Genomic DNA, 27,055 nt, shown 5'->3' with positions numbered 1-27,055 from the left:
TATGATGGACACAATTTGTCAAGAACCCAAGCCAATTATAAGGCTAAACTCCTTCTACTTCAGGCTCTACAAAACCTAGGCGAGTAGACCTTTAGATTTGTTCATATGATACTAGTTCAAAGCATACATCTGAATCTATACAAAGCAGATTAAACCCTTATTTCTCCTATACTTATGCAATAACAAAGGTATGCTATAGCAAGTTACAAAACCTATGAAATCCACAAGCTGGGTGAGGGTATCCTTTCAACTCCTAAACAGAAAGGGAAAATGGATGATTGATATTTGATTTTTGAATTAGCAACAACAAAATAAATTGATCTCTAATTAGTTGATCTATGCTCAATCATCCTAACACATCAGTACATTGGGCACCTCTATCAACTTTGGTGCCACGTGTCGCTATCTGATGAATTTAGTCAAGCCCCAAAGTGGGTTTGACTAAAAAATATTTTTGTTTCCAAACAACTGAACTGTCAAATTTCTCTAACTGGCCCACTAAGTTATTGCATTGATTTTGTTTCAAAATTGACCATTTACTAAACATTTGAAACACACGTTTTGTCTTTCTGAACATTGTCATGGGGAGAATATAAGTCTGTGATTTGGGCTCATGACGAATAACAAAGAAAATTTAGCAACTGTGTGAAGTTGGGTACTTGGAATCCCAAAACTAGGAATACTAGTAGAATAGTAATTTTCACAAACAGAATGGAGCTGGGAAAGTGTGCGAACTAATTCGTCAAGATTTGAAACTAGCACACTTGAAGTATTTTTAGAATAGAACATAGAGATAAATCAATTTGGTCTCATCTATCACGGTTTCAAAGTTATAGTGTCCCAAACAGGGCTACTGATCAATTTGCATTTTTAGATGCCAGTAAAACTTTAGAAATTGCATTTGGAATCATGTTTGAAACATAGACTCAAATCTAGAACATAGCATGTTTCTGACCCCTAGATTGTAAAGAAACAAGAATTTTTAGATTTTGGTCAATTGGGTCAAAGTTATAATTGGTCAAATAGGGCTTCCTGAAATTCTAAACAATATGCATTAGCATGACAATAGTAAACAACAAACTTTGAGGGATTCAAAACTTGGTCAAAATATATCGAAATGACTTGAAATTTGAAACATGGATTCTATGATATGTATACTAAACACTCCCAAAGTGGCAAGTCGTGAAACTTAAATAGTTGCAAGATATCCAATCGCAAACTAAGCTTTCTATCGCTGTTTGACACCTGGCAAAAATGCAGATTTGAAAAATGTTCAAAATGATGCTTTATGGAATGACTTAGAATGGCAATTTATCATCATAAGATGCATGCATATGCTAAATGAAAGGTGTTAACACATAATACGCTTAATAAGCTTCGAAATGATAGCAGGGTACATATGCATGAAAAGCTCTTATAGGAGCTTAATTAGACTCAATTTTTAGAATGGTACTCAAAATCAAGGCTTCAATTTTGAGTCCCAACATAAATGTTATGAAAAAAAGATCAATAAACTTGCACACCTTCATAAGAAACACATTCATTTGTCATCATCAATGTCTCCTATTTTAGCACCAAAACTAGGAGCAACTTCATTAGCACAATTAGGAGCCACATAAGCTTCACATGGTTTAACAAAATGAAAGATAAAGCTCTCTTGACCTCTACTTATCTTGATTCACAAGCATCTCATTAATTGACATCTTATAAGAATATGGTTTTTTCTTTTGAACCTTGATATTCATCGAATATATCAATAACATACACATGAAGGTTTGTGGTAAAGGTACTATTGATATGATAGAATTAACTTCTAATGATGTACTTTGTGTTCCTCCCTTATCATCTAATCTTCATTCTTTCACAATGCACAAAGTAAACTAGTCAAGTTAATTCATGATTCTATTTACATTAAAACATAGATACTAAGGAGATCACTATTATAGGGATGCTTGATCATTGATCTTGTTTATATTCCTTTACGCATTTTGCTCCAGATGATAATAATGTTGATTTGACTAATTTACACACCCTTTCATCAAGGGCGAGTCAACTATCAATTTGTGTTTCTTCATGTGTCGAAGATGGATATAAGGTTGTTTCCCTGCATATAAAAAATCAACAAGTCATTTTGTTGTCTTGTTGAATGCGACTGCTTCCTTGTCAGTATTTATTATAGGTGGCAATATCTATGTGAGCTTTGCCTTGACCCTTCCTCTCATATCTCACATATGGTGACCACAACTTAGGGTTCCTTTTCAAGCCTCTACTTTAGATCGCATGAACCCATCATCAACGAGAAAGGCCTAACATCTTCACACTAGTTGCATCAATGCTAGAGCTAAGACGAAGTTCCAACCCCCACACTTGGTCACATCACACAGACCATTCATTGCTCAATAAGGAAGGAGCTACCACCGAATAACGATACTAGGGTGGATGTGTAAACCAGAGACATTCATGCAAGAGGGAGATAGGGACATCAATAGAAGCCTCACAACCAACAAATCAAGATGATAAAGACTAAGTCCTAGAATCCAAGGAAGCAATGCCATATTCAGATCCTCCAAGAGTAGGAGCATAGAAAGTTTCCCACCTCAACTAGTATCTAAGCTAGCCGTGGAGCCTATTCAAAAGTTCATTAATAAATGACTAATTTACACACCCTTTCATCAAGGGCAAGACACATTTGTGAGAAGCTTAGACACTTGAATCTTAGATTTATAAAGAGTATTATACTTCCTCCTCCACCTATTACTTATTTAGCACTAATACCATTTAGGAGTTGAACAGACTCCTCAACACCCTCAAAATCCCTCAGAATTCAAGATACCTTCCACAAGAGAGAATGTTTGGATAACGTGTATAATTAGGGAGCATGAGATGATTGATTGAATATGAGATATACAATGAGATGCCTTGCTTGTAAAGTCAAAAAATGACATAAGATCATGTAAGAATTAGTCAATATTCTAGGATGCCTAGGACCTACGTAAACTTAAGTCATATGAATAAGTCTATTATTGGGAACTAGTGAAAACACTAGATACAAGATGATGTCCACACCAACAGGAAGGGGTGAACGTATGGAGGTAAGTGCAAATGAAAGAAATAATGATAGGTAAAATGGAAAATGTGAGAACAAATGCGAATGTGAGTAAATAGATATGGATATGTATTAACCCATGAACCAAAACTTACCCAAAAGTGTGGCATTTGTCAATATATAATTGTTAAGACACTCCCATCAAAATAAGCCAAAAGTGAATAGGAAAAGACATGGGTGTTGCTAATTTCACCATTACATCCTAAATGTTGAGACGGCTACTCATTAAAATAGAAAGCAGTAAATTCACCATTACATACCTAAATGTTGAGACGGCTACTCACTAAAATAGAAAGCAGCAATGTACCTTAAATGCATAAATATTTTTTAGTATAGAAATATTTGTACTCAATCTTGTTTGATAAATTTATACATGATAGGCTCAATTGCCTGCTAGCTATAATCAACTTATATTAGTGCCTTAAAATTGTTCTTAAGATGATCAAACTCCAATTCCCCTTGCATGAATTTTTCTTCATTCTAATCTAAATTGTAAGTCTGATGCCTTATTGATCAAATGGACTGGAAACCTGTGCACCAGATATTTCTGACAATGAATTATAACTTTCTATAAAATATTCCTCAACCAGATATCAGGAAGTTGGGCCTTGAATGAATAATCTCTGAAAACTATCTTGCCTTGGAATCTACTTTGATTCTAGTAAACACAGCTCTGTAATGCTCTTAATTAGAATAAGTCGAACATTGACTCTCCAATACATTATCTTTGGTATTCTAGTTCAGAATGAATCTCTATCTCTTCTGAATTATAACCTTTTTAAATACAAGCGAGCAGTACTGCCTAACCTCCATAACGCAATGCACTTGCCTATAGATATTTATATTCAAGTCTGGCATCATTCTCTATATAGAATATGATGAGACTGTTGAAAAGATTTCTATAACGCATACATTTTTTCATATTCAGACATATCCGAGTCTGATAATGAGTAAACTGACCATGAGTATGACCTACTTTGAGTGGACTTCCTGATCTTCCTCTGAGACTGCTCTTTGTACTTTCTAATTCGATGCCTAAAAACAAAGTAGCACATGGTTCCCAAAGTTGCTATCATAAATGATGCACCTATTGCTGTTACAGCAATTGCAGCCCACCTTGCCTTGTGACCAACAACAATATGTGCTAATGCAATAAAAGAGATAGAAATGCAAACACAAGCCAGCCACATGAGTTTGTTAATTACAAAAACCACCTTCCTTTGTGCCTTGGTTTCCCATGCAACTAGTGTTATTTGAACCACCACAACAGCTAGAGATATAAACAAGCCCAGTGAGTTGAAGACAAAAAACACATGGAATGCTACCTTACGGACTACCAAAGCTTCTCCCGCACGAGGACCCTGACCCATATATTGGCCAGGCACAGAAAATATAGCTGCAAAAGCAATGGCAGCAATAAGGGTAGCGACAACTGTCATTGAGTTATTGGCATTGTTTAACCCCTTTCTATGCAATTTCTTCAAATCCTTTGCAATTCTAGTGACTCGTTTATCTGTTTTCACAGTCTGTATAAGTTGAGTATGCATATCATGCTTTATATCACTAACAGATTTCCTTAGTTCTCTTCTGTCTACAGGTTGGTTTATATTTCTGGCACTCTCTGCTCCAGCTTCTCGCAATGCATCTTTTATTTCTGAGGCATGTTCAGTACATGGCAGTTTTTCTGCAATATCAAGAGCCGTTTGTTTCAGCTTGTTCAGAGCATTGACGTTGACGTCAGGGTACGACAATAGCTCTCTTACTATCTGCACCAAAAAAGAGGTATATTCTCAGTATACCTGAAAGTATGGTACATATAAATTAGGTTAATGTAATAAGAGCAAGACTCAAGGAAGTAGTTTCAGTCGAGGAGCAAATACAAAAATTTTAGTTGGACATTATCCCAGTTAGAAAATTACAGACATTTTTAAGTCCTAGATATTTATTATGTAAAGCAAAGACAAGTCATCTCATAGAGAGTAATATCATGAGATCTTGATATTTTTTCCTTAACATGTTACTTCTGCTGCTTAATTAATTCAACAGAGAGTTCCTTTTCAGACATGTTAAAAAATCAAAAAGCTAGACCTTCCTCACAGGACATGGACCATCTATATTGGCCAAAAATTGATAGGGGAAACTGGAAATCTAAATTTCGATTCCTTAACTCATAAAGAGATCAGTTATCTCAGTTGGACTCATTAAATTAACTACTCAACAGAAGTTTTAGTCCAGCTTTAAGTAATCCGAGTTGAAACAACAAAAAGTTTGTGGCACAACATAGGTGCTGGCTAGACTACCTGTTCCATACTCAAGTAATTATTCTTAAAAATTATCCGTGAGGATTTTAACAATGAAAAATGCTGAAGTTGGAACTCAAATTGAGTAGCAAAGAAAAGAAGATACATCACGAGAAATACAGCATGTCTGAATACATATGTATACCACAAGGAGGAAACTGAATACAATAAGATCGGTGTTATTATGTGATGTGTGCCTGTGTGACTGCTATAGAAGATACTTGACAAAATCATATTTAGTTTAGGTTAAGTACTGACTCTCCTGCAAGATGACATTACTAAAACTCAACTTCAAAATATGGAGAATAGTTGCAGGAGATTAACAATAAAAATAATGGAAATTGGATCAAATTGAGTATCAAAGAAAAAAGTCTCAGAAATATAGCAGTGTGCAAACACATGTATACCATATGGAGGGGTCTGAATATAAGAAGCTTGGTGATCCTGTGAAACTGTTTTAGATGATATACTTGAAAAAACTCATATTACAAGGCACCTATGCACAAGGGAAAGCTTTGCTCGAGTACTGACTTACCTGCAATACAATAATTCCCAAAACCAAACTTGACATTGCAGAAAAAATTTGCAGGACATTAACAATGAAAATGCAGAAGTTGGAGCTCAAATTAAGTACCAAAGAAGGAAAAAGATTTATTGCGAGAAATACAGCATCTGTGAACACACATGGATACCAAATGTAAGGATATGGATACAAGAAGCTTGGTGTTCTTGCGTGACAAATGCCTGTGTGACTGTTGTAGAGGATACTTAACAGACTCATTTCATTAAACAAACTCATATTGGGAGGCACTGGTGCACAATGAAAAGCTTCACTTAAGTCCTGCCTAGCCTGTGAGACAACAAATCCCAAAACTCAACTTCAGAATATAGAGGATTAGTGCAGAGACAGGTGGTCTGGGGCTTCTCTATTAATTGCAAAATACAATTTACATTCAAAAATTTGGATGCCCCTGCACTACTCCGAATGGATCTTACAAAGGCACAAGGAGGCTTCTAGAAAACAGTATTTGACAACTGAGTTCAACTGATATAGCCTACTTACTAGCTGTTAGTGTCTACATATCAAGTATTGAGCAATAGATTCCTAATATGCCATAATGTGTTACTTGTTTAGTAAAATACCTGCGTAAATTTGCCTATTCCAAATATATCATTATAATAATCAGAACAGCCAAGTATGCTGTCAAGCATCAACAGTTGCTTATGGGCTGTACCCTTTGATGTTTATTTTTATTGTGTATCAATATGAGATTCTCTTGGTAGGTGGGCATCATTTCTCCCAGTTATTCAAGATTTCATCAATCTTTTGGCTTGTAGATAAGGTTGGTTGTGCATCAATTTTTTGCGCAATTGATTTTGATAATTCTTCTTCAAGTCAGTGACATGTATCAATTTCAACTTCATTAATGACTAAGGCTGGTCGGAAACTGACTATGAAATATAATTACAATAAATTTTGAACCCAAATATCTAGCCCAATGATCAAAATGGCTGACATATCTGATGCCTTGATAAATGTTGGTGTACATCAAGACAACCACTGAGGGAGGATTGCTTCATCCAAAACCTTAATCTAATACATTTTAATTATTACATGGTCCATGTACTCCATTTGGGAGTTCTTGCAAGTTTACAAAAATTATTGTTAAAATTTAAATAAACATTAAAAATACAATCGATAAGATGATTTTTGCGCCAACTCTTGTGTTCTTGTACTAATTGTATTAGTCTATCGGCCCATTGAGGAAGGTATTTTGGATTGTTTAGTGTCAGAATTCGCCTATAGCAACAATCAAAGATCTAGATGCCAATATATAGCACAAAATCAAGAGAGACAAATATAGACAAGAACAAACTGTATTCTCATCAATGATGCAATAACAGAATTAATTGAGCTCGTCTAAGGTAATGGAAGGGTGCAATGTAGATGTGTCTTCTTATATAGGCAAGGCAATAAGAGAACATGATAATAAGGAGATAACTTATCACCCAAACAGGTGGAATCACATTTCAACCAAAGGTTAATCATCCTCCATTATGCAATGAAATCTGAGCAAAATGTGGAGGATGATAAAATTATAAGTGCACTAAAGGTGGAGACAACACATAAAGTGGAATGTGATAACAACTATGGCAGCCTTAAGTGGAATTTCTCCTACACCATGTTCAACTAAATGCGCAACTCCCGAAGTGTCACATATGCAAACTACTATGTTATGCATAATTCTAAGAAAGCTCAAGTAAAGTGTAATTAGGTGATTAATTAATTACACCAACATGCAGTATCGCAAATCGCATCCCTATGCAATTTCTTGCTCACCTAGGCCCTATTTTAGTGTTTTTGGCCTCACATACCCAATATGCCGGATCCAACTCTATTCCGCATATAATTGTGGCATCTCCTCGGTATTCCAAACCTTTGGTCCCAATTTGAACCCACGTTAGAGGGAACAAGTTGTGCCTTGAGCAACGCACTCCTAATGTTAAGTCCCAAATTCCAACTATTTAAAAGTGGACTTGCAGAAGTGGGAATTTTAAACCTGTGTTTGCTTGCTCCAAAATTAACGCCTAGAAATGCTTGGTGAGTCATAAAAGAAAGTTATCCTCCCTCATTTTGATATCAATCCATCCATTCAATTCAAGCTCTCTCATCACAACTTCAGGTTCAAGCACTCAAGTCCTCAAGAGTGAGAGACAAGCATCTGAGGCATTGAAGACAAAAAGTAGTTTTCAGATCTATGCCTTCTTTATCTAGCTTCTGCTACCTAACAGCACACATTTAATTCTATTACATACAATTTCATGGCTAATTCCAAAAAGGGGGTCTGGCCTAGGCATCCCGTTTATACCCAACATATACTCTATTTTCTATGTGCTACAACAGGAGGCGAACACAGGAAGAAAGATACAAATTTAAACATTCAGAGATCTACAATTTGTAGGTTGTTAAATCTAAAACTGCCGAGGGCAAGTCCCCCCAAGCAACTCCTAAGAACAAGTTGCCCGAGGCAATTGCATCCCTTTGCTTTCGCCCAAAATTCATTCCACGGGTCAGTTGCAATATGTACTTCTTGAATATTTTGCTGGAATCTATTTGTTAGCTTTCTATTTTTCAATGCATGCAAAAGTCACTTTTTTATTATATTTCACCCTGGATCTTGTTCAATTACATACTCATCTTTCAACTCCCCAACTAAGGACCACTAAATCATCCTCGTGCTCAAGAATCCTTGATTCAAGTGGATCATTGTCCTTCCAATGTAATGCCAATAAGCCTAAGAGCCCTATTTCCCACATTACAAATTGTAAAAATTTCTTTCCATTTTTTATCTGAAATACATTATTTAGAATTTTTTCCTTGAAACATGTTGATATGCTTCATTTCCAATATTAGAGCATCAAGTAGGCAAATATCTTTTCTTGGAATTTACTGACTTCAAAATTATACTGCATAATAAGATTGTGTCACCAAGAATAGTGTCATTGACAAAGTTATGCTCCAATTCACTTGCTCGTGAAAAAACATTAAACTTTTGTTGTTATGATATACTAAAAACATCTCTCACAAGAGAAGATCACATCATTTATTGATGGCTTCAATGATTGCAAAAATTTATTTTTCTCTAGACAAGTAACTAAGCTCATGATTCCTAAAGATGACTCAATTATATATTCAAAGTTATTTTTTGACTTCCATTATTTTTCAACAAGATTGCAAAGAAAACATTTTTGGAACCTTCTATCTGAACAATAAATGGTCTGACCAAACAAGGCACTAGTTTCAATGCCACTGAAATGCTTTCTATTCAATTGAATGGCTTTGTTTTGACATCCATCATTGATTCACGAAATTTTGAAATCTTAGAAAAGAGACAATGTACATACTTTATACATCCTAAATATCATTGGCACTATTCAAGACTACAAAATATATCAAGAAACAAATGACTATTCCCTTTAACTTGTGGCTGCATTTTATTTAGCCACTTCCAATCATCACTCCAAGAAATTCTATTTCATCTTGGAAGATTTGCTTCTTGTCATGCCCCTCCATTAACACCCACTCTCGCAATGCTTCAAACATTTGGAAATTATCAAGCAAGGAAATTGTCTTACCCTAAGACTTAACAATTTTCTAAGAAGCTAACCAAGCCTAGTCCAACAGCAAGCAAAGTGGTGCAGGAGCACCTATTCACTGGATGCCTCGTGGATAAATTCATATTTTACATTGTCTTTAATATAGTTTCAATGTTATGTAAAGACCTAAATACCATTTGGAGTTCATTCAAATTATTTTGTAAGGCTATAAAAGCCATTAAAAACATAGTAACTTACAAGGTCTTGAAACATGTCAAGTCTGAAAAAACCACTCAAATGTATCAAAGTAGAGTGGAAATGGTTATTTTGAGTCCTAAATTCATTTTCATCATATTTTAAGGGTTTATGGAAAGTTTGAAGTCATTTGGATAATAATTGTAAAAGTTGTTCAAAAGTTGTCAAAATTATAATGGCAACTTGGTGACAACTTTTTAAAAGTTGTTTTAAAGATGTTAATGGGTAGTTGTAAGTTGGTTGGAAAGTTTAATGTGATTCTAAATTATACAGATTTGGTCTCCAAAGCACGAAATTGTAAGTTAGAGAAGTTGGAGGAAGGATTTGGAATGGAAGAAAACTTTTTTTGATGTTGTATATTTCAGTTTTCTGGTTGTTTTTTCCTGTAATTTCTCTGATGTTTTGGCTAGTGCAAACTCATTTTGAATGCTACAGATCTGAAACTTATATTTTTAGAAAGTTATATGAGTTAGCTTTAATTTGGTTTTGGTTTGGACGATTTTCATTACGTTTGGAAGAAGTTATGTCCGTTTTGGTGAAGACTGGTCAGATTTTGTCATAATATGAACAGTTTTGTAGAAATTGCAATAACTTTTAGTTCCTTGCTTGGATTTGACTACAACTTAGGGGAAATGTTGGTAATTCATTGTTCTTGAATGTCACAAAAGTAATTGGTTTAATTATTCCATTTGTGAAAGTTATAAATGACTAATTAAGGGTTTTAAATTTTGCCCTTGTTGAGAAATTATTCTTAAAAGTTGCAACATTCTTGCATTCATTTGAAAGGTTGGAAAAGATTATAAATGTGAATCCCTACCTAAGCATTGAGGGGAATAATATATTTTAAGTTTCGGATTGATTCTATGTACCCATTCCTTGGTATTTGCTTTGTAATCCAAGCCTAATTAGGCCTTTTAGGTCTATGAACATAGTAAGGATTAAGGAGTGCTGGGGTGGAGTTGGTTCTACAATGAAATTTTGTGGAAGGCCCATAAGGCACACTTTTGCTGTGCTCTCTGCATCACAAAGGAGCAGTATTAATTATCCATTACCACAGCAATATTGATGACAAACCTAGTTGAATAAACTGCAACAGCCTATATGACAAATCCAATCTGCAGAAGGCGGCCATCCCAGCGTATTAATATAATAAAAAGCCTTAACAAAACAAAAAATTCTACAACGAAAAGGTGAGAATCCTCAGTAGAAGGGCCAAAATTAAGGAATTCCAGCTGAGTCATAAATTTGCACCCATATTTGGAGAATTTCCAACTTAAGGGTTTCCCTTGCATCAATTAATTCCAAATTATCCTCTAAAATGTGCCCACCTTTTAGTTTATCATTTCCATGCCTTCGCAAAAAGTTTGCAAAATTGCATTGTTGTGTCTAGCTTACTCTCTCAAACCTGCTCAAGCATTTTCACATTTCCAGCCAATTCCCTCGAATGCAGTCAACTTCAAGGTCATTTCCAATTTATTCTCTCAAATCTACCTAGGCATTTTTTCTGTAATGTTGCCAATTTTTTACCTTTCCTTGGTGACAAGCAAATGAGCAGATGTTGGCCTATCATTTGGCTCCTATAGGCCGTCAGAGTGTAGAGGAAACTAGTACGGGGGCTGTCATGTCCCCTATTTTGAGTAAATCGATTTAATAATAAATTATAATATAATTTATTATTAAATTAAATATAATATAACATTATAAATAAATTAAATAAATAATGATAAATATTAATTCATAAATCTATTATGAATATGATATCATAATATCAATATGTATAAGATAACTATTCAAAAAAAATATATATATATATATATATATATATATATATATATATATATATATATATATATATGTATGTATGTATATCTATATATATATATGTATATATATATGTATATATATATATACATATATATATACATATATATATACATATATATGTATATATATATATATATACATATATATATACATATATATCAATAATAAAAGAATAAATAATGTATTACAATATAGTTTAAATATATTAAATCATTTTTATGAACTGAAATAAACAAATGAAATATTTTTAGTATGATAATATATTATTGATAATATATGAATACATATATGAAGAAAGTAATTATAATAAATATATTATAATAACAAGAGAAAACTAAATAAATATGATTAAACTAGCTATCTCTAGTTTAGCTAATAGTTATCTTGATAGTTATACGAACCAAATAATAATAAATCACATCCACGTTGACAAATATTCACAACTCATACCTTTTGGATGGATACATATTTGCAAGGTCATCGAGGAAGAAAAGGGGGAGAATCAGGAGAGATGATTCAGGGAGAATGTAAGGGAAGAGAACAAGTAATCATGGGGGAACCATCGGGAGCGGAAGATAATCCAACATTTGAGGTCACTAGGATATGGAGAAGGATGACGGAAAGCCAACAAGATTCAATGCTTATATGCTGCAGCCAGCTTACATAGAGGAACATATCGAGACATATCCAGATTGAAATAGCAGATGAGGACTTGAAGATGGGGCATCTAATACTTTGTAAGAGCAAATATAGTGCTTCCTTGTCGAGGCATCTGATCAACGAGTCTGTTTGAATATTGAGAGGCAGTGATACATAATATCCTTGTCACCGGCGCCATGGGGGTATTGGGAATGGTAGAGAGACCATCACATAATACCAATTGGATCTGAAGCGTCCCAGTTGACAATACGAGCGATAGGAGAATATAGTTTCAAACGTCCAATCAGGGAACTCTGTGCATTTACAATCAACAAGATACGTGGGTCAGGAGAATATTTGTCGGAAATAGAGGACTGACATAAAACCAAGTCAGTGATGGGGATGACGATGGAGCCAAAGGCCTATTCCATTTTTACAGTACCAGAAATAGTGATTGAATCGAATTAGAGGGAGTGCTCAGATCAAGCACTACAGATTGGGGAATCCATTTTCAGTGCTACCCTATCCAACTCGGCTTAAGTTGAACTGCAAAGAAGAGATTACAGATGGAAATTCTTGTCATTTACCAGCCGTCAAATATTCAAACAATGAAAGAGTTGAGAGGGTATAATCCACGGTAGTGCAAACATTTGAGTCAATCAGTGAATGCAAACAACAAATCTCAAATCATCCCAAGTTGTCAATTACCATCTTAACATAGACGGAAGTAAGCAATAGAGTTAGCTCACGCAGATTGGAATCATGTCACAATTAGATATCAATAAGGAGAATCACAGGCTAGTCAAGTAAACAATATATTCAGCTACTTACTACTCACTGGAGACTGCATAACATATACAGTTAGCAGTGTAATCATTCAAATTCACTTATTCATATCGGACTCAGCATTTTGTTATCTTATTGCACAAATATATATTGAATTACAGTCCAGCCAACAATCACGAGTGGCAGAAAAGACAGAGACTTAATCAGGAAGCTATACAGAAAACTATAAGCCAAAATATTTTATCTGCAGTTATAGATGGAATAGTAAAACAAACAAAAGGTAGCAACCATCAAGTTTCACAAAGAAAGTATTCTGTTCATCACAGATAGCTAATAAGAAAAGACAAGGCATGATAAGATGAGAAAAAATATGATGGATACAATGTAAGGAAACCAACCATTGTTGAGTTATTAAAATGGTATAAAATAAGTTAGCAAAAACTTTCCCCAAATCTGAACATACCAGACAACAAACCAGTCACGACACCTATATATTAAAGAGGACATTTGCTTACATATATTAAGAGAAAAATAAACATTGACACAAAGATATCAGAACAACTATAATAAGATATTCAAGAAAAAACAAAGGAGAGACTACTCTTATAAGATGAAGATGACAAGAAAAATCTCTATAAGTTCCTTTGGGAATCAAGGAAGAGGTCGAAGGGTTCTTGAAGGACTTTGGTACAAAGCATTATGCAGAGGAGGCCAAACTAAAGCATGGTAGGGATCGAACTTTCTTGAAGGTTTATAAGCTAGGAGATTGTGAACATCAACCGAAAGACTAAGGGACATTACAGGGGCTTAGAGAATTATGCATGTACTTTTCTGACAGAATTGGGTAGTTGCCAATAGTCTCCTAAAATTTAGGAGGGATCCCTATTTTTAAGAGATTGACTAAAAGTCATTTAGGAGGCATCTAGGGATCTTTGGGATCGTTTTGGTCACTTTGAGTGCATCTATTTTTAGGAGGAACTCCTAGTTCAATGGCAGTGGCTTCAAAGGTACCCACAATAAAGGAGATTCACAAGGTCCCGATTTGGGATGAACTGACCTAGTCTCCTATTTTTTAGGATAATCCCTGAAGTTTAGGAGGAAATTGTCATTTAGTCTATAGTACTCAATCTTCATCAATAAACATGGCACTTCAAACCAGTGTTACACTTGCGCGGGAGTGAGGTGGTGTGGGGGGACGTCGGGACAAGTTTTGGGTGCAGGAAAAAACAAGGGCCTCAATTTGGGGAAGGTGGGGGTACAGGGGGGGCTGCATAGTATATATATATGACTGAAAATGCTAATTATGAAATGATACTTCAATATAACATACCAAATATAGTTGAATATAGAAAATTGAAATGTGATTCATGAACCATAAGTTCAAACTTGAAACTTCATAACTATGCTCCAAAGAGTTTCCAGGACGGGAATGTTTTAGGGGATGGGGACATGTTTCCAATACGGGGACAGGTCAAAGCCAAAATTTAGGGGACGGCGATTAAAAATATAGGAGATTTTTTTATATAGAGAGACAAAATTCAAGTATGCATATCATAACATTGATAAACCATTCACCATAGACATTTTAGAAGATCAATATATGGAAAATTATCAAATGACAAATATTAAGTACCTCCATTATAATATATCACATACATACGTAGTAAAATCAAAATGCCTAAAGTCTCCAAGTATTATGCATGAAATCAGAATGGAATAAAGAGAAGTGCAACTAATGTAGTAAGTAGTAAATAGAAATACTAAATGCAATCTTTCCTCACTGCTGCTACTGCTGTTGCTCTATGTTTTTTTTTTCCCTCTTTGCAAGTACATCATATCTTAAAATGAGTAGAAGAGTTAGTGTTTTAGTGTTTTAATGGACAAATATGGTTTCCACATTTTTATTATGTCTTTAAGACAACTACGGATACCCACAAAAAGTAAAATTTATTGTTTTGCCTTTACCCAACTAGCTGGAAGAAAGGGGACGGCTAGAAGTTTCGGGGACAGCTAGCCATCCCCGGTACTGTTGGTCGTCCCCAAGTTTCCTACCCAATTTTTTTTGCCATTTCAGGGACGTTTCCGAATTTGGCAAAAAGGGGACAACTTTGGGGTAGGCAAAAATCCGTCCCCGCGTCCTCGTTTTGTCCCCAGGACGAGTACGAGCCAAAAAGCATTGGGGACTCGTCCTTGTGGAACACTACTTCATAACCATTACCAATGACCATTGAACTTAGTACAATGCTAAAACTTTTAAACATAATGATAATAATGATAATGATAAATGAAAAATATAAACCACACATAGTACCATGTAAGTCAACCATTGACCATCAATTTATCAAATGACAAAGATGAAAGATTCAAAATTCATTGTTCAAATATGAATACCAAAAATGAAATAGACCTCATGGGACGCACACCAAATCAGGGTTACCTTGCTAAAAGAAACAATAAAAAACAATTGCAAGAAATGTTATTTTTTTGACTTTTTAGCCAACATGTTGGCCACACCCCGCACACACCCTAGCCACTCCCTGAGCGCGCACCCCCGCACCCCGAACACACCCGCATCCCCACCTAGGTGCTCCAACTAGTGTGGCCGCAGTGTGGCCACGCTTTTTGTGAGGTGGAGGTACTTGGGTGTGCGACATACCCACACCGGGGGCGTACGGGAACCCAATGCGCTGGTTTTTTGACCCGACACACCCAGGTAACAACACTACTTCAAACGAAATTCAAATTTAAGCGTAGATTCACAATTTATGGATTAATAATGAAATATCAATATTGCCTAAGTTAAGGAATTAAATAAATTGATAGGATAAAGTAATATTATTATTACTTTATAATAAAATAAACTATAATCATGGGCTCATTTTCCTAGACAAACAACTTATATTATAATAAAAGGATGCCAAATTAAAATAATAAAGTAATGTAAAGGTGATATTATAAATCACTTTTTAATAAAATAACTAAGTTATTTTATGATTAAGAAGGGAAAATGAAACCCTAATTCAAAATTAAGGTTAGAGCTGAAAAAAAAGGTGTTTGAGAGCTCATTTTGCATATCTTTGGTTAAGAATTTTCACTTTCAGGAGAGCTTCAATGATGAGGAGGTTATGGGAGATTGGATGGTCTTTCACCTCACAATGGCCCCTTAAGCCACTCCTTAGTCAAGGGTCTTTACAACCACACCAAGTAACCCAAACTTCTCTACACTCGGAGATGCTTGCACCTTCATCAACACATGTTAAACATGTTATCTAGGGTCTCAGTACCCTCACGAGACTTTGGATACAACACATCGAAGTCCCACATTAACAATGCCTTGTATTCCATAGACTAGACATACTCGCATTATAGGGTTTTGAGTGCTTGGTTTCCACTTCAATTCACTAGTCAAAAGAACACAAAGTTGAGTGGTTTTGAGGTTCCAAGAGACACAAAACACCTTATTCCTTCTATAAGTCACAACTACGCCCACTAGTCCAATTAGGTCACCCTAATAGGTTTTTGGGATGCCACTTTTGACCAACAATTGGTCTTCCCAAACAAGATCCTATTCCAAATACCCTTTTCGGACTTCTAACAAACACCAACGTTTCAGACTTGGGTCAATCCATTTGGCCACAGTTGCTTCATTAACCTACCTTTTAGGCTTAGAGGCCTAATTGAACAATTTGTCAAAAAGGTATTTGATTGCTCTATCACTACAATCAAATGGATTCAACACTTTTAGTAGATGGAACACAACCTACTCAACATCTCCAAAGCATTCAAACCCCTCCTACACTTTGTTTTACCTCACAAACAACACTGCTCTCATCCAAACTGGCCTGTCACATATGAATGCTAGGTCTAGGTCTTCCTGCCAAAAATGGCCATTTGTTTGGACAGACCAAAGACCTCCAAAATCTTCAAGGACATGGGTGGACCTTGCAAACCCCAGAAAATCAGGACTCTTGACTGAAGGATGCAAGCCCAAAATCCATATTTTGCCTTCAAACCCTAGGTTTGAAAGGCTTTCAAGTAGCCAATAGGGTTTCAGGTAGCCAATAGTAAATTGCTTACCAAATCCTTATACTAGCACTTCAGACCTTCAAAGTAACTGTAATAGGAAGCTAATTCAGAGCACTATTCAGATCTATAACATGCTCAATGCTACCAATCCAAACAAAACAGAACTGTACAGGAAAATGCATGGAACTTATGGTAAAATCACAGTTTATTCCTTCCAAACAACTTGCCAACTTCAACAACTTTTGCCTCAGGCCATTACAGAACTACTTCAATGTTTTCCCAACAGTTCCTAACCAATTTTCAAAGGTAGGTGACCAATGGCAACTACTTGCTTAGTTTGCCACAATGTTGTGAATGTTGTCATTGACAACATTTGTGCAACTTGATAACTTTTGGAGAACTCGCCCTTAGATTCCTCTAGGGACCTTTGACACTTCCAAACTGACTCATACATCAAGAAATGGCCCCATCAGCAAGGCCTAATGGTTTGTCTTACATATTTGAACCCACTTTGCCTTGCATTGCCATATTGTCCCTAAATGGTCATAAGTTACAAAATCATACCAACTTTGGCTTACAATATGTTTTGCTTATTACATGTTTGGCCCAAATGACTTATGCGGCCTTATTGTATTCAACCTACTCTACTTGGATCTCCTTTGTCTTGGATCCTCAGTTTGTTCTTGAGTTGCTCCTGCACCATTCAAGTTTGGACTTTTTCAAAGGATTGAGTACAAAAACCCTTTGATTCTAAGCAGCTTGGATAATACCCCGTAGCTGGAAGTATCAGTGAATGATATTTGATCAAGTTTTTAGCTTGCAGAGCATTTGAAGGATATAAGTTTAGTAAAATTTTACAGATTAGTGGAAGAGAAAAGAAGTTGCAGATAGTTTGATGATAAAATACAATCCCAGCTCAGCTATATCATTTTAGAGGGTGCTGGAAATTGCAGTAAAGGACATATACATCAGTCTGAGTGTAGTTCCTTGGTAGCAACCTACATATCAGACTTGTTGTAGTTGAGTTGGGGTTTCATGGTGCATTCTTGTTGGCTGTACACTGGTAGGAGATTGGCGTCCCATACAGCTGCTTATTGCATTGTTTCAGTTAGGGTTGGTGTCACTGTTGTTTGACTCAGAGTGGTAGCATGGATAAAATATTGGAGGGGCTGTACAAACTTTATCAACTAGTTGTTCCTGCATGGGCAACCGTACATTGTCTACTTGGCTATACAGACTATACCAGCAGTAGGCTTCAACTTTGAAGGGCAAATTTGTAGCAGACCTGCCATATTTTATGCCCAGAATTATCAGTTTCAGTCAACAGGTATGGTTTCCTATAATGTTGATTTGTCAATAATAAAATATCAGATTTCTTTCAGATTAGTGTGGAATTGATATGCAGTTGTTTGTTTCAGTTAAGTCAATTTGTTCATTGCATTTCATTTTATCAGAAACTCAAAAACTCAGAAAAAGAAAAAAGAAAAAAAAATTATACTGCTAGGAATAGAGGTTCGGGTTGGCACTTGGATATGTTGTTTATGTGTTGTATTGATGACAGGTTTTGTCATTGATGACAACATATGTTTATGTGATCATGACAAAGGGATTTTGTATATCGCAGGGAGATTACTGACACAGCAAAGTTGGCATATAGCAGGTTAAGCTATGCAAGCTTAGGATTGTGTTCACAGATGAGTGTAGATATCATATCTATGTTCATTGGAGTTTATGTTGAGTATTTGTTGAGTTACAGTTCATTTGGTGACAACTGGTAGCAGACCAATGTACAGGAAATATTGTCAGAGACAATTGGTAGTAAATTGGTTGTATCTTAACAGCAAGGTTGAAGAAATGTCAGCAAGCTTGGATCATGGTAAAAGACATGTTCATGATAACAAGGTTCAAAGATCATTCTGGAAATGTCACTGAAGTGAAACATGTGCTATGTTTGACTGGCAGCCGACTAGGTTTAAGGAGATGTATTGATCATCATTGTAAAATGTATTAATTGTATTGTAACATGTGGCCACCTTAATGTAAACATTGTAATGATGGTTAAGGAGTGTATTCCTTAGTGTTGTCCTATGTAATCACATGTACATTGGGGAAGCTCTAACACGCCGACCTAATTAGTTATTGGAAAGGGTATAAAGGAAAGATGTTTTCCTTAGATGGAAAGCACCATGTATCGTGTATGTGATGTATATGGTCAGTTGATGCGAGCTTGAATGTTGGATGACCAGAGCATAGCAGAGATTGGTTTCATTGATGATATTGGGCTTCAAAGGAACTATTTTAGCAAGTAAGTTGCAGATCAGTCAGTTCACTATCTTTGGATATGTTATCCTGAAGTTTTGATCTTCACAATTGTTGGAGTAATTTAGACAGTGGGTGTAGTTTCCTTATTAACCTTTAACAGGATTAGACCCTTCTAACAAGGGTTCAAGGTCTCCTAACAAAGATCTGTCCTCTAACAAGAACTGTTGTACTGAATGCATTGTAATTGGCTCCTAACATATCTTAGTATACTATCTTGTGGGATTTCCCTAGTCAACAAATCATTGTGCTATGGTCTATGGTTTTCTCTAGTTGCACGTCATTGTTTTAATTGTTGGAGTTTGGATTTAAGTTTAATTGCTCCCAACTGATTCACCCCCCCCCCCCCCCCCCCCCCCAACACACCCCCACCCCTTGCGCCCTCCCTCTCAGTAGTGTGTGGACTTTACTTCTTAACATATACAAACATCATCACCTCACTAGTCAAAGTAAATTTTGAGAAAAAAAACTTCAAATAATTGTTCAAAACCAATTTCAAGATCTTTCATTTTTATTCCAATTTAAATGTTTTGAGATAGTAGTTCTAACAACCCTAATTGGAGCTTCATAGAGTTATCTTATCCGTTGATTTAAAATCAATACAGGCCCTTCATTTGTATTTGAGAGGTCTATAAAAGGCTTGGCTTTCTCATTTGTATATTCATTATTCGTAGAATTAGTACTTGGAGGGCAAGATCAAAAATTGTTGCCAAGATTATGTTGAAGTTAATTACAATTTCCATTGAAGATGTGGTGGATCTTTTTGTGTTGTTTCAGCATTTGCATGGTTTCTACTTCTCAAAGTTTAGTTGATGTTCATTGATTCTAATGAATAAATATAGTGATATGCAGTGAATTCCTTGGTTCCTACCATTTGTAGTTTGTTGCTAACAAAGTGAGTTAAATTCCATTCATTCTCATGAGGAATGGGTTCTTGTGAACCACTGTTCATCAAACATGGGTCAATGATTTTGACTCAAACCACACAATTGAATCTTGATAGTAATATCACAATAACAGTTTAGTTTGAACCCACTTAAACACTAGTTCAATTATAGATGTTCATTTCAGTTTGCACTAGTATTGGGTATTTAGATGAATGTTACAATATGAAAATACTTTGTTACCTTTGGAGATTGCATCAAGTTGTGTGTAGTTATTTCCTCATGGCGAAGCCAAGCTTGGTTAAGGAATTCATTTATCAAAGTTTGATCCATAACTATCACTATCCTTAGGTGTTATAAATAGATTAAATTCTCTAAACCCTTATCTGTGTCTTTTATTTGAAGATTGAGTTGGTTAAGCATTCAAGTTCTAGTTGCTTTGATGGAAAAGAGTTGATAATCCAAAAACAATAGCATAAGTCCCATTGTGAGAACAAGCATATCACACCCTTTCAATTGAGTTATATCCAACACCAAAATCACTAGTTCACAATGTAAACCTTTAGTTTCTTTATTTGACCACACATTGTCATATTGTTTAAAATTTAATATTTTTTCATTTAAGAAAGGATAGAATACTTGGTCATTTATTTTGTGTTGAGAAATGTCACAAAACATGCATCAACACAATCCTACTCATTGTCTTCCTTGCTCTCTTGTTTTAACTTCCTTTCATACACGATGGGCCTCAGTTTGAAAGGCAAATATTTAATCTTGAAACGAGACCCTGAGATTTGTCCTTAGAATGCTTATTTGAGATCATTTGTCTTGATCTACCTTTCCATTGCTCTTTCATCCGGTCCATGTGCCGACAACTCATCATTTCCTTGAAGGTCCTTTTCTCTACTCAATTGGGCATCTCTTTCACTTTGAGTTTTCATAGGCCTAGCAAGCATTATCATCCCACCACATAATGGCTTCCATCTATTTCTTGATCAACCATGATAAAAATCTTGCACTTGGTTAAGTGATCCCTAAACATGGCCCTATGCTTCTTCCACTAGTAGTCACCTTGCTTTAACAATTATATTCAAGCAACAAATAGTGAGATAAAGCCAACACCATCATCTATAAACAATATGATAGATAAAGATCAAAATATTTGGGGCAAGTAAAAGAGAACAATAAATTAAACATAATCCCAAGTTTCATCCCTAGAAGGGTTTGGAAACACCTCAAATTAGGGTTTGAGTTCAACCATAGCAAGGACCCAAGCCCGCTCATGATCTCTAGAAGTTGTAACCTAGATTAAACCATGACCCTTGCAGTCACACATTGGCTTCCATCCATTCTTTGATCAACTACAATAAAAATCTTGCACTTGGTTCAATTGATACCTAGGGGTGGCCCCTTATGCTTCCTCCACTAATAATAACCTTGCTTTCACAATTATTTACAAGTAAAAAATGGTTAGATAAAGCTCAACACAATCATCTATAAACAATATGATAGATATAGATCAAAACATTTGGGGCAAGGAAAAGAAAATGATAAACTTAACAACATAGTCCTAAGTTTCATCCCTGGAAGGTTTGGAAACACCTAAAGTTAGGATTTGAGTTCAACCATAGCAAGGACCCAAGCCCACCCATGTTCTCTACAAGATCTAACCTAATTTTTACCATGATACTTATATTCCAATTGGAAGCAAGTCAAGAGGTGAATCAATGGGATTTTTGCAACAAAGACTCAAGTTTAAATACTAATGTGTAACAGTAAGGAATTGAAAGTGTAGGGTGGATAGATTTTTCACATTTCACAAAGGAAATTCATTTGGATACTCATTTTATTATTATCACAACTTATAGATTTGTTGAGCTCTTACTGGTTCATCAAGTACTCACAATAAGGTTTCACAAGTTTTTGCCATGCATATTTACAGGGGGGCTCAACAACAAGTTTTACCACCAAACTCACATGAGTAGTTGTGAATAAAGAGCAAGTTTGACACCAATGCTTGAAGATGCTGAAAAAACACAAAGATGCAACTTGTATGAGGAAAAGTCACTGCAATTATTTCTTCATCAGGCCCCAAGCCCACAAAATACAGTATCCTTGAGAAAAGTAGAGTGCATTTATTATGGATGTGTAGAAAGAAATAGAGGAACTTCAGATTTTCCAAATTAATAATTATGTTCTATTTTTCAAGCATGTAAGTTATTTCTTTAATATTAATACTAGATCTCTAAACATGACTTACACTTTAACATAGAATTTATTGTTGATTTATGTTATTTTTTGTGAATGAAATAATTAGTTTTTTCAACAGAGGATTCTATGCTTTACGGTCAAAATATTGTTATTTTCATTTAATTTTAATGTCATTTCTATTCAATTATCATATTATGTTTGAATTACATAGTATATGAATTTTAATCTGTTTTTCATGTTCAATTTGTTAATGTTTTTCTCAGAAATAAAAATAAACAGCAAAAGAGGAACAAATACAAGAACAAAAGATGTAAAACATTTATCCTGGGAAAACCCATCCACTTGAAAGGAAAAAGCCAGCCACACCAGAAAGTATCTCATTTATTGATAAAAAAAAATGTTCGAATATAATGCTATCATTTGAAACAATATATATAAAGAATTCAAAGACTCTTCATCTCACAAGTGAAGGTCTCTCCAATTTCTCAAACAAGTCTTTTCATATTTCCACTTGCATGCCTCTTCGCATGACGTATGACACATGTCTCTTCATATAATAAAATGTCACATATTAATATAAATATCTTCTTCAGCTAGAGATGACCTTAAAAGTCATATTTCTATTTCATAAAATTAGAGAAAAGCTCTTTAGCGCACCTATAATCTTTAGCAGTCCCTCTTAGCAAGAGAGAGATCTTTAATATGGTAGGCACACATAGCTGCAGCAAAAGATGTCAATAATAAATTCTCATCGCATAAAATATGTATCTCAGCATAACATAATTTACCATGGTTACTTCAGAAGCACTTAAAATTAAAGTCATAGAGTCACACGCATGACTTGCACCATGCCTAATCGCAAAGGGTGGAAAAAGGGCTTTCACCTCAGATTTCTCCAAGAGAAGAATGCATTTCCACCATGCCTACTCACAAAGGATGGTCTACCATACCTACTCACAAAGGGTGGAAAGAGGGCTTCCACCTCACACTTCTCCCAGAGATGAATGCATTTCCACCATGCCTACTCGCAGAGGGTGGTCCACTATGCATACTCGCAGAGGATGGTCCACCATACCTATTCACAGAGGGTGACACGAGGGATTTCACCTCAGACTTCTCCCAGAGAAGAATGCATTTCGAAGGGATTACAATTCGGACAACATGTGTAAGAATGGCTAAGGTTCTCTCTCAACTGGGACTCCCCCTCAGCAGGGACAGCTTTGATCACCAAAATAAGATAGTTGATTCCAATTGTTTTACTTTCACATAAGTTTGCAAAGGGCTAGACATCTCCCTATGTCACATAACCTCCCTCTGAAGCTGAATATACTTCCTCTGAGTTTTTGTATCATCAATTCACTCCAAGATTCTACATGATTTTGCACATAATCCCTCATCATCCCATTGATCTATCCAACAACCAGGGGAGATCAATGCTATATACTATTCCTAGTAATATAACAAAACCTCAAGATCAATACTTCTCTTTTGTAGTCCAGTTTTTTAGTGCAAATAGTTAAAGAAATAGAGACAATGATTTCCAAAATGCCAGCAGTAGGAAGAAAACAACATTCCTTCATAAAGTCAAGGAACCATAGCACCTGTAATATTAGCAGCAATTCCCTTGTACTTTAGCAGCAGTGATAACCAATACACATGTCATCTTCGATCATACAGAAGCGTCACTTCTTCAAGCTATGCACTCTCGCACTACTCGCATACCAAATTCATCAAGTGCATGTCAAGATATCTTAAGATAAAGAGATACAACAAATAATGAAACTGAGATAATAATTGAGGCCCAAACACGATGAGCATAATCCTGCTAACAACAAAAAGGACCAGTCTCTCAAAAACCCGATGAGAGGGAACATGAAGAAGACGAGAAATCTCTACCGATATACTCAATAAGAGTGACACAAGAAGATGCTTAATAGAACTAACAATGACTCAAAATTGACAATCACCCCACAAATAAGGAAGAAAAACTGACTCAGCAACTGAGTCATGAAGCATGAAAGCCAAGTTATAAAGAGCCAATCAGCTGAAGGGAAATAGATATGCCTGAGACCAAAGATTGAACGCCACAGAAGCAATCAAGAGCATCATAAAAAATGACTTAACACATAACTGTGATGCTTATCCGAAGAGCATATAATTAGCAGAATACTGATAGTGAGATGTCTCTCAAAGACAACCAACTCAAAATTATGTGCTATTCACCAATACATGCTGGAGATAAAAGAAAAACATGACAGAATTAATAATACAATTCAATGTTCTGCAACTCTTTTAATTTCCTATTCTTCACACAAACTTTCAAACACCTAGCAGCGATTTTTATAAGAAAACTTACGCTACCATATAGACCAAAAGTCTTGAGAAATACCAAGCAAAACAGTCTCTTTTTGGTTACACAATCTTATCGTAGCAAGGAAATCTGAAAGACACCAATTAAGAGTCTGTTGGCTTCAATAATATAAATGGTGAAGCACGATAGCAAAAAGGCCCAAGTAATAATCATCTGGAATTGCTGAAGATACTTCGACGATACCAAGTCGACAAGACTAGATCACGTGGCATAACATAGCATAATCAGCACAAAAATGAGACATAACTCATGACATTCGGGTTGAAGAAAGAAACCTATGAAGACAGTAGACAAAGGAACGCAGATCATAAGTCTGGGCAGAGACAGATTTAAATATAAGTCTTTCCACCAGGTCATTTTGAATCATCAAAAACATGGACTCTACAAAGAAGATAGAGTACACAAAGGCCAAATTGCTGGAACGGTAATAAAGCTGCTTCAAAGACACGTCATAGAGAAATAATAAAAACTGATGTATATCCTTCATAGGTAAGAAGGATCTCTCTCACAGCTAGTGAAATCATTAACACTTATGCAATCTGCGTCAGATATAGGAACTTAAATGCTGTTATCAAACCCACTCTAATACCATGTTAATGTTTTGCCCAGAAATAAAAATAAACAGAAAAAGAAAAACAAAAGATGCAAAAGTTTTATCTTGGGAAAACCCTTCCAGTTGAGGGGAAAACCCAGCCACACCAGAAAAATCTCTCTTATTGATAAAAAAATGTTCGAATACATATCTTTCATTTTGATACAATATATATAAGGAATTGAGAGACTCTTTATCTCACAACTAATTTCTGAAACAAGTCTTTCCATATTACAGTTACCACATGCATGCCTCTTCGCATGACGCATGACATGTCTCTTCATATAATAAAAAGTCAAATATTATTATAAATATCTTCTTCAGCTGAAATTGACCTTTAAGGTCGTATTTCTATTTCATAAAATTAAAGAAAAGATCTCTATTGCAGCTACAATCTTCAACACAATTTGCTGTATTATGGGCATTTAACTATATTGGAAATTAGCATACAACGGCAACCTACTTTGCATGAAGCTTAGCATCAACTAGTGGAAGCTATCCTATTGAAAGCAATGACTCTGCTTTGAAATTATGCCAAAATGGAACCAATACCAAGGAGTGTAACTTGCCTTTTCCTACTCTAATAAGCTTAATGGATGTATCAACTTCTCTAAGTAGCATATGGCATGTGCCCCTTGCTGCAAATCAAAGATGCATTAAAAGCCATGAAAGTAATAATACGAGAAATGCAATCAATCTTGTATTGTTAAATAAGAAGAGATTAGAGAGAATGAGGACAAAAGAAGCCATTAATCCTGACATTCCAACAAATACAAAAGTAGATAGTGGAAACATTCATCCAAGTCATCCAGTTAGAAAAAGTCCAGTCCAAAGGCTTTTTTGTACCAAGAAATGTTCTCGGAGCACAAACTTTTCTTCAAGGTACAAGATGTTACAAAAAGGTGCACCAAGAATGAAGAAACAGATAAGTCATGGGCAAGTTTCTAGTTTTACAGCCACCTCTTCAACATGGTGAAGGGCACAAATTCGGTGACAACATTAATATTTGTAGAAAAAGGATACAAAGCACCATCTCCAAGAGACTTAAGAGGAAATTGTTCCAAGGTGTTGTGTAAATGCAAAGTCAATTCTAGAAGAGCAAGAGGCAATGGAATAACTTTGGATATACTATTATTTCAAGTAGATAAATGGACAGAGTCACATTCTCATTAATTTGTCAGCAGCTTGAATTGGCCAGATGGTTTTCTTGAAGTTAGTTGATGCCTAGCAAAGTGAAAAAGTTAAAAAAATTCAGCCTAATGTTAGAGATCACCTTAGAGGTGATTTTCAAAAAATATGGTGCAAGTCATAATTGAAAAAAACTGCGACATATCGCTAATATCATGAGATATCGCAAGCAAAACTGCCAGGTGATATAAACACCAAATAAATCGCACCATGTTTGGGATGAAAAAATCACGGTTCTTTATGATATTTTGGTCAAAAACCCATTGATTAAAGTCAACTTGAAAAACAATGAAGTTTTGTGAAGAACCTCCTTATAGCAATATCGTGAGAATGCTCGAAATAACAGAATACAAAGTGATAGCAGAACTCAGAATGAATCTACTGATCGCAGGCCACTTCGAGGGGGTAACCTCCTTTGAGCAAGCTCAATACAATAAATTCGTCCGTGCCCATCAA

At 35.4% G+C, this 27,055-nt stretch overlaps 1 protein-coding gene across 1 annotated transcript in view; it reads right to left on the bottom strand.

Annotated features, from left to right (window-relative positions):
• Positions 1 to 3,410: 3,410 nt before the first annotated feature.
• The window catches only part of LOC149533791 (ankyrin repeat-containing protein At2g01680-like), a 45,508-nt gene continuing 21,863 nt past the window's right edge, over positions 3,411 to 27,055 (bottom strand). The window contains exon 3 of the mRNA XM_089804203.1: positions 3,411 to 4,872. Within this exon, the coding sequence (XP_089660329.1) occupies positions 4,006 to 4,872 (867 nt within the window). The 3' untranslated portion in view covers positions 3,411 to 4,005. The remainder of the gene's footprint in view (positions 4,873 to 27,055) is intronic.

Source organism: Cupressus sempervirens, chromosome 10 (assembly GCF_028749045.1).
Source record: "Cupressus sempervirens isolate cs-2001-9-10 chromosome 10, ASM2874904v1, whole genome shotgun sequence".
Lineage (NCBI taxonomy): Eukaryota > Viridiplantae > Streptophyta > Pinopsida > Cupressales > Cupressaceae > Cupressus > Cupressus sempervirens.
This window is presented reverse-complemented; position numbering and strand designations above follow the sequence as displayed.